This window comes from Cicer arietinum, chromosome 1 (assembly GCF_000331145.2).
Source record: "Cicer arietinum cultivar CDC Frontier isolate Library 1 chromosome 1, Cicar.CDCFrontier_v2.0, whole genome shotgun sequence".
Classification (NCBI taxonomy): Eukaryota; Viridiplantae; Streptophyta; class Magnoliopsida; order Fabales; family Fabaceae; genus Cicer; species Cicer arietinum.
The window spans coordinates 21,702,684-21,711,888 of NC_021160.2; the positions used below are offsets into that span (position 1 = coordinate 21,702,684).

General features: G+C 32.6%; 1 protein-coding gene across 1 annotated transcript in view; it reads left to right on the forward strand.

The window, feature by feature from the left end:
* Nucleotides 1–8,241, forward strand: part of LOC101505270 (cation-chloride cotransporter 1) — an 18,416-nt gene extending 10,175 nt beyond the window's left edge. The window contains exons 10-14 of the mRNA XM_073364351.1: nt 180–294; nt 1,578–1,772; nt 2,116–2,516; nt 4,950–5,111; nt 6,993–8,241. Of these exons, the coding sequence (XP_073220452.1) occupies nt 180–294; nt 1,578–1,772; nt 2,116–2,516; nt 4,950–5,111; nt 6,993–8,080 (1,961 nt within the window). The 3' untranslated portion in view covers nt 8,081–8,241. The remainder of the gene's footprint in view (nt 1–179; nt 295–1,577; nt 1,773–2,115; nt 2,517–4,949; nt 5,112–6,992) is intronic.
* Nucleotides 8,242–9,205: the final 964 nt, after the last annotated feature.

The following is a 9,205-nucleotide window of genomic DNA, read 5'->3' on the forward strand; positions in this document are numbered from 1 at the left end:
TGTTATACATTTTTAGGGCATAGTGATCACATTGCTCTTACCCCTTTCATGTTGTTGAGGGTTGAGTTTATTTATTTATTTTTCTTCTGTTTTTTACTTAAATTTTATTAGTACTGATTTGTGCTATTGGTTTTCTTTAATTTGTTACTTTTTCTCACTCTTTGCCATATTTATTTTAGAGGGAATTACTGGTTTGAGTTTGGAGACTATTAAAGAAAATTGGAGTTCAGATTACCAAAAGACTAATAATGCTGGAATTCCACAACCTGATGGTTCTGTAACTTGGAATTTCAAGTACGACTATGTAGATTTTTTTTATTTACTAATCTTCTTATATCTATCTTTTATGGTTTATATCTTTGAATCTTTTTGCAAAAAACTGAATTATCAATGTGCTTTGGATTTTACTTTCTGTCAGCAAGTCAGTTGTGGGAAAAGTCCATCAACTGTTTTCAATTGATCTAAGTGATATGTGGTCAATCTCAGGAAACATCATAACCATATGAGTTTCATTTGACTAAATCTGTATATGTTATGGCTGAAGTCACAAAAAGATCATTTTGTAGTTTTCACATATATGTTACTAACTAGTCACCTACTTGTCTACAATCACCATTATTGATGATTTGATGTTTAGTATCCTTAACTATTCACCGTAATTTGAATTTGACAAGGGTTATTGCTTTCAAAGGAAAAAGTAGAATTTTGAAATGGATCTATAATGGGTAATTGTTAGTTCCAATGGAGTGTTATATTCAGTCCATGTTGCTACCAGACTTTTACTTACTGTTTGACACCAGCTGATAGTGGCAAATATTTATGTACATGAAAATTTCTGGTCGCTCTAACTACTGTGCACACAGATAGCATGGTTGTCAAACTCTTGAGATTTTACAATCTTAGAGCATAAAGACGAGTTTGATAGAAAAAAACTCTATGCTAGTGTATGCATTTAACTTCAAATAAACTAAAATCAGTAAATTCTGAAATCTACTAGTGAGTGAGTCTGGATTGATACATGTTTTAGCCTAAAAAATTTACAGTTTTGGCTGATGTCTTAGGTTGCTTTGATTGGATTTTTGCCATATATATTCAATTGTTGAAGTTACTTTATGATTGCGTAATTATTTACATTCTGTTTTGCTAAACTACTAAACAATGTAAAGTGCAGGCTAAGTATAATATAACAAACGGATCAAGTATTGAATTATGCTTATTCTTTATATTACTTTCATTTGCATCCCTATGAGTTTAGACGTTATAAATTATGGGCAAGATACTAAATCCTATTTTGCTACAAAATGACTTTAAACAATATATTTGAATTATGTAATCTCTTAAGAGTTTATGCGACAAGTTTATGATGTGTTTTACTAGGCCTCCACAAGTTTACCCTAACTCTTTAGTTTGACAACCTTGGGAGAAAAAAATGGGGAACGACTTTTATAATTTTACAATATATTAGCATCTATTACAATATATGCTAGGGCTTAAGGGATTAATTTTTGAAAAAATGGCTAGTTATGATATTGAAATAGTTTTTTATTTTTTTAATTGTAATTTTCTTCTCTCCCCAGTTCTTTGGTGGGCCTCTTTTTCCCAGCAGTGACTGGAATAATGGCAGGTTCTAATCGATCATCTTCTCTAAAAGATACTCAACGATCTATTCCTGTTGGAACTTTAGCTGCAACTCTTGTGACTTCTTCTATGTATCTTATCTCTGTGATACTGTTTGGCGCCCTTGCCACCAGAGAGAAGCTTTTAACTGACAGGTACTTTTTTAGTCAAAAAGTTGTTTATGTAGCTTTTTCGTAAAATACAAGCATCAGCTCAAAAGATCTACTCCCTCTGAATGTGCACCAAAAAAATGGCTTATGTTTCACCTAATGCATAAACCCCTTTGATCACTTTAGTTTTCCCTTTGGCAGTTAGTTTGGTAATAAACTGTATCAGGAAGTTCCATGTTTTCTATGCAAAGTGCAAACAAGTAGTTGAACTTGGTTGTAAGCCACATATTCAGTGTTTCATTTTTTTCTGAGGAGGATATTGTTATAATCTAGAATATTTATTGAATTTCTATTCACTGGTTTTATTTTGATTTGGAGTTTTTTGCAGGTTGCTTACTGCTACAGTTGCCTGGCCTTTTCCTTCATTAATTAAAATTGGGATTATTCTTTCAACCATGGGTGCTGCTCTTCAGAGTCTGACTGGTGCCCCACGTCTGCTTGCAGCTATAGCAAATGATGATATTTTACCTATTCTGAACTACTTTAAAGTTGCAGATGGCAATGAGCCACATGTTGCTACCCTTTTTACGGCTTTCCTATGTATTGGGTGTGTCATTATTGGAAATCTGGATCTTATCACTCCAACTGTGACCATGTTTTTCCTTCTGTGTTATTCTGGTGTCAACTTATCCTGCTTCCTTCTCGATCTACTAGATGCTCCTAGTTGGCGTCCTCGGTGGAAATTTCACCATTGGAGTTTGTCGCTTGTAGGAGCATTACTTTGCATAGGTATACTGCCTTCCTGTGCATTTTATTTTCCCATAAATTTACTGCTTCAATTGTTTCTGTATATCCCTGCTCTATATCTGATCTGGTGAATTCTGGAAGGCTACAACTAGGACAGCAAAATCATTTTTTTAAATGTCAATGATTGAAATAAAACTAAACATGAGTGATAATAGTGCACTATCGAAACCATGATGCTCCAAAATGAGAGAAGTATCCGCATTGGACACGTATCAGATACAAATACTCCTAGGATAGTTTTGGATATGTATCCTAGATGTACCCAAATTATTTTTGAAGAAAATAATGGAATAATACTTTCATGTTTTATTATTTCAACCTTAGATCGTTTATATAGAAAATGAAATTACAATATTAATAACCTATAATCTAATAATCTATAACATATATGAAGGCAATACACTATTTTGGTGTAGCCTATTTTATTTCAAAAATTACCCTTAAAAATTGTAACTGTCATATATAAAAAACCTGCTAACTGAACAAACTTGCCGCATATTTAGCATACACGCAACATATTCAAATGATAAAAAATAACGTAACTGATGGGTCGGGAGGGAGAGGGAAGGGGTGCACCATCAAAATAAATAAAAGATTGAAAGACATAGATGAAGGATGTGCAAGAGGGAGAGTATCAACGCAGTAGCAAAACTTCATCCCACTGTGTCAACAATGTAGTAGAAAACTTTGCAACTAACCACTATCTTGGCCTAAACATTTTTTGTTTTTAAATACTCTGTTGCTGGTAACGTTACTTTTTTCTTTTGATTCTATTTTTCTTCTTTTGCTTTTACACCTATCTTTTTGTTTTCACTAATCAAGATTGTGGTTTTTTATTTTCTCTTTCCATGCAAATCCTTGATGTCTAATTCATAATGTCTTCTTCATAATGTCTTCTTAGGTGGCTTCTAGGGTGAGGTAGTCATTAAGTCCCTCACCATGAACCACATTAAATAACCATTAGATTAAATCAGTCCACAGATTTTATCATGCACCATACCATAGAATTTTTTCATCTCTCTTCACTCTCCTTTTTGAGTTTTTTTTCTCTAATATTATTGAGTTTCACTCCTCTTCTTTCTCCCTATTATGGTTCTTGCTTACTCCTCCCCCTTCCCTTTTTAGTCACGGGATTGACAAAATCATATAATCATATTAACTTGGAATTAATCTTTGATATTATTTTTCTTCCATTTACATGGCACACGCACACCAGTTTATTAAAAAGAAAAAGTGAAATGGTTTTGGGTCACTGGGAGTTAGGTTCTGTGTAAAAATCTTTCGATATAATAAGATTGTTAATAAAGTATATTAATTAAAAGAGATAAATACTTGACCTTTTTGTTGATATGGGTTTTGGTGGTTGTGAATGTGTATGCAGTAACAGTAACACTACAGATCTGTTGGATATTAAAATTGGTACTTAATTGAGTTCTCATTGGAGTTGTTGTTGAACTGTATTGCTGGATGAGCATTGGAAAATAAAAAACGCTGGAATTTTTATTGATATCGTGAGTATACTAGTGTTAATGTTAGGGATAATGGTAATGGTAGGGATAGTAGTGAGGGACTTGATGACTACCTCACCCTAGAAGCCACCGTCTTCTTATCTATGACTTTTTCTTTATCCTTTGTTTCATATTGTCTGTTCCTAGATTTGTCATTTTTTTGGGAGACTCATAAACATATTCATTCTACTTTAGGCTTAATTTTTTTGGGAGACCCATAAACAAATTCATGTTCAAATTCAATTAATTTTTGCTTAACTGTATGAAAATATATGAAATACAAAACAAAAAAAAAACTTATTATAAAATAATATTACCATAAAAAAACATGACAAATGAAAACAGACTATAACGCAATTAAGAAAGTGGACCGATGGACGCTAGTAATTAATAATGATAGAATCATAAAAATAAAAATAAAGAGAATAATATAAAATTATTGAGAATCAAATCTGATTTCTCTTGATTCTTTAACATTTTTTCTGTTTTTCAAAATATGTTACATAATACATTTGAGATATATCTTCATTAGGGTGCGATACAAACATGACATAGTGGGAGCATTACATTTTTAAAAGCCTTTTGGTCTATTTAGGTTTTTAGTTGTGTCTAAAATTTGGTTTTTTAGGAAATTAAGATACAATTGAATTTTACAAAAACCAAAAGCATGTAGTAAATGAATTTTACTTTCATTAAACAAATTAAGGGTAAAAAATATTTAATTATCTAAATTTATTGTTTCTGAATATGTATGGTCAAACCTTAAAGGACAAAATATATAATTATCTCACAATATTTTCAGATAATCTAATGAATATTTTGTTACAACTCATTAGATCCTTATTACTGCTTTGGATTCATTTTGAAATTTGATTTTGTGGTGATTATTACGTTGTTTGCAATGCAGTGATCATGTTCCTGATCTCTTGGTCATTCACTGTCGTTTCTTTGGCCCTTGCAAGCCTTATATATAAATATGTGAGCATCAAAGGAAAAGCTGGGGACTGGGGAGATGGTTTCAAAAGCGCTTATTTCCAACTTGCACTTCGTAGTCTTCGGTCGCTAGGAGGTATATGTCTTACAAATTCAATTATCTACTTGCGTCAAGAGATGGTATGATACTAAATATGATAACTTTGTGGATTTTGAGATTATTACGATTCGATGTCTAGAGATAGATTTGGTTGAACCACTTTGATGTCCTCTTCCCTGCAGTGCCAAACCAAAATAAATACACACATAACTGTCTGGTTGTTGGCGTTCCTTTCCCAGATAGCTTATAGGAGCTTTTATTAGAGTTGGTTAAGGTGATTTCATCACCTTTGATAGGTCCGTTAAGAGGAAAGGAGGTGAACTGAAAGTGGCGTTAGAGGCATGCATGGATTTTGTTGAGTGATTTAGACTTGGTTTGTTTGAGCAAGGAAACAGGTTCCTTATCAGCAGGGGTTAATCATTTTATTTTATTATTTTTTTTGCATCGAATTTTCTTTTCCTATTAACTTCCATTATTGCTTGTAAGGAGCTTGGTTCCATTCATTGTTACTTTTCCTGTTTGGTAGTTCAGTATCAGCTTAATAGAGGATTTATCCTATGGCTGTAGGAGTTTTACCTTTCAATTAAATGCAAATTTGTCTTTCTGTTTTGGTACCTATCAACCTTGCACTCAGGGTTGGAAAAATGAGTGAATTACCATTATGATCCTCGATATTGTAGTGATCTGACAATTTGGTTCCTCAAATTTACAAAATGGCAAATTAGTCCTTGAAGTTGAAGGTAGACATTCAAATTAGTCCCCCCATCATTTAACAGGTTTAGAAATGTAGAGGTTAGAAATGTCTTATTAACTTGCTTACCACTAGGACAGAAAAGAAATCATGCATTAAAACTTCTAGTATTTTGGAATTTTGTAGTACAATATTTTAAAATCTTTGTAATGGTAGTGAACTTAATTTGCATTCTAGGATCATCCTAGTTGGAAGCTTTTGTAACTTATGAGCGACACATTGAAGAAGAAAACCAGTTGTCCAATTGAAGTTTCTCATCTAAGGCTCTAAGCATCAACATCAAGAGAATAGAAAGATGTTCTCATTTAGTAGTAGTTATTAAGAGGAAGTGAATACTGTTATACTAGCAATTTCTGGGTACTACTCAATAGAATTGTAGATCCTTGTCATATATTGTGGTCTGATACTCTATGACACATGCCCATATTGATTACGTTTCTTGTATTGCAAATACTACCCGATGGGAGCCTGGGAGCTTTAATATACCAAATTTTCCTTTTTATCTTTTATGGGCAGTAAAATGTTTTCTGAATTAACTTTTGTTCGGATTTAGAACAAAAGACAATAAGAGAAAGAAGAATTTTGCTTTCTCTGCACTTGTTTGGTTGACTAAAAAAGTGAAAGGAAAGGAAATGATATTTTAGTATGACGACGTATTGTCCCTATATAAAATAATATATGTGAAAAATGTGAGAAATGTGATAGGATAAATTTGGTACATGAGAAAATGTGATTGGTTTGTTTCGTATTGTGGGCTACAGAAGTTTTAATTCTCTGTCCTCTCTTTTCTGATGCTTCCAAGTTCCAAGCAAGAGAAGTGTAGCTTTTCTACACCACTTTTCTTGCTTCAACTTCTGTCAGCAAAATAATCACAGTCCTTGAGATTTTTAATCTTGAACATATGTTGCTTTTCTAGTATTGCATGATTATCTCTTGTTCTATTTTGTCATCTAAAGTACGTATAATATCATTACCATTCAAAATAAGAATATGAGGAGGTTTAGGATAAACGTGTCCTGTGGTCAACTTTTAAATGCATCAAAATATGAATATATTTTCAGTCATGAATAGCTGGGGTTTTATTGCATCAGACTACCGTTTTTTTTAATCTGTCCACACATCTGAATTTATTTTGCTCCAGTAACTTATTTCCATTTATTTTGTAGCAAATCAAGTGCACCCAAAGAATTGGTATCCAATTCCGCTTGTATTTTGTCGACCTTGGGGCAAACTGCCAGAAAATGTTCCGTGTCATCCCAAACTTGCAGACTTTGCTAACTGTATGAAGAAGAAAGGTCGAGGAATGACGATATTTGTTTCTATACTAGACGGGGATTACCAAGAATGTGCTGAAGATGCCAAGGCAGCTTGTAAACAACTTAGTACCTACATCGAGTACAAGAATTGTGAAGGTGTAGCAGAGATTGTTGTGGCTCCTAACATGTCTGTAGGCTTTCGTGGCATTGTCCAAACAATGGGCCTTGGCAACCTCAAGCCAAACATTGTAGTGATGCGTTATCCAGAAATCTGGCGCCGGGAGAACTTAACAGACATCCCTGCTACTTTTGTTGGTATAATTAATGATTGTATTGTTGCAAACAAGGCAGTAGTTATAGTGAAGGGTCTCGATGAATGGCCAAATGTGTACCAGAAGCAATACGGTACGATTGATTTGTATTGGATTGTAAGAGATGGTGGTCTCATGCTGCTTCTCTCTCAATTGCTTCTCACCAAGGAGAGCTTCGAGAGTTGTAAGATTCAGGTTTTTTGTATTGCAGAAGATGACGCAGATGCAGAGGGGCTGAAAGCTGATGTTAAAAAATTCCTCTATGATCTTCGGATGCAAGCAGAAGTGTTTGTCATAACAATGAAATGGGATGTACAAGTGGATAGTGGGTCTCCCCAAGACGAGTCATTAGAAGAATTTACCAGTGCTAAACAAAGAATTGTTGATTATTTAACTCAAATGAAAGCAACAGCAGAAAGAGAAGGTACCCCTCTAATGGCAGATGGTAAACCTGTGGTTGTTAACGAGAAGCAAGTGGAGAAGTTTTTATACACAACGCTTAAACTCAATTCGATAATTTTGAGATACTCAAGAATGGCTGCTGTTGTGTTAGTAAGTCTTCCTCCACCTCCAGTGAGCCACCCAGCATATTTCTATATGGAGTACATGGATCTGTTACTGGAGAATGTGCCCAGGATTTTGATTGTAAGAGGATATCGTAGAGATGTTGTAACTCTATTTACATAGCTTGAAATGGATTCTAGGACAGTAATCACATTTCTCTCTCAATGTTTATATTTTTGTAGTTTACATGCAAGGCTCATTCTTTGTACCATTTTTCTTGCTGAAGAGGATATTTTGTATCCATCAGATTTTATAGAAAGATATGAAATTATCAATTCAAACTCTGGACTTTGTTTTAACTATTTCCTATCATATGAGAACTAATGTTCGTTTCCAAAATCTAGCGAAGAAGAAAAAGAAAGACAGACCGTTTGTTAATTTCGACTTACTTGTGTTTGCATTACATTATTTATTTTTATATTAAATTGAATGAGTACAGGTAATTAAAGGGGTTTGTTGGTGTAAATCAATGGAAGAGCTAGAGTTAATTAAAGAAAGTAGTAATTAATTAATCAATAGTAAGTAGTACTAGGTTTGGAGTTTCTACTTCAAAGGGGGAATGAAATATATTTATTTTTACTTGCTCTAACTCCACTACCTCACTACTCTAATTGGTCTACTTTAACTACTATTTTTTCTTTCATGACTCTCTATTTATATCAACTCATCCATTTTTATGAGCACATAAAAAACATTGATGCTTTCATTTCCTCTTTTACTTTTTCAATTCTTAGTATTTTTTTCTCTTAAGAGTGACGTCTCCTAGTCTAGATAAACATGTGACATTTGTGTTACTTCATTTTTATATACTAGAAATAGTCACTTGAATTCTAAGAGTTTGACTCGATGATGTCACACATCAAGTTGGATATTCAAAAATTTATACTTGTGCATTGCACGAGTTTGTTAATAATATATACTAGCTTATAACTAATTTGAATTAATATGTTTTAAATAATACAAAAATTTTATTAAAATATTTTCTTACGATATTTGTCGATAACATGTAATAAAATTAATTTTAAAAAATTAGTGAATTTTTTATATTCTTAAATAACTATTCTTCTCATTATTAATATTATAATAGTGGTATATGTATCACAAATAATCTCATTTAAATTTTTATAATTATAATAAAATACTATTTCTATTTATATATTTATTTACATTCTCACTTTATGTTTATGTACATAATACTACTGTTGTGCATAAATTTTATTAAATATTGTTATAAATTTTGTTTAAATT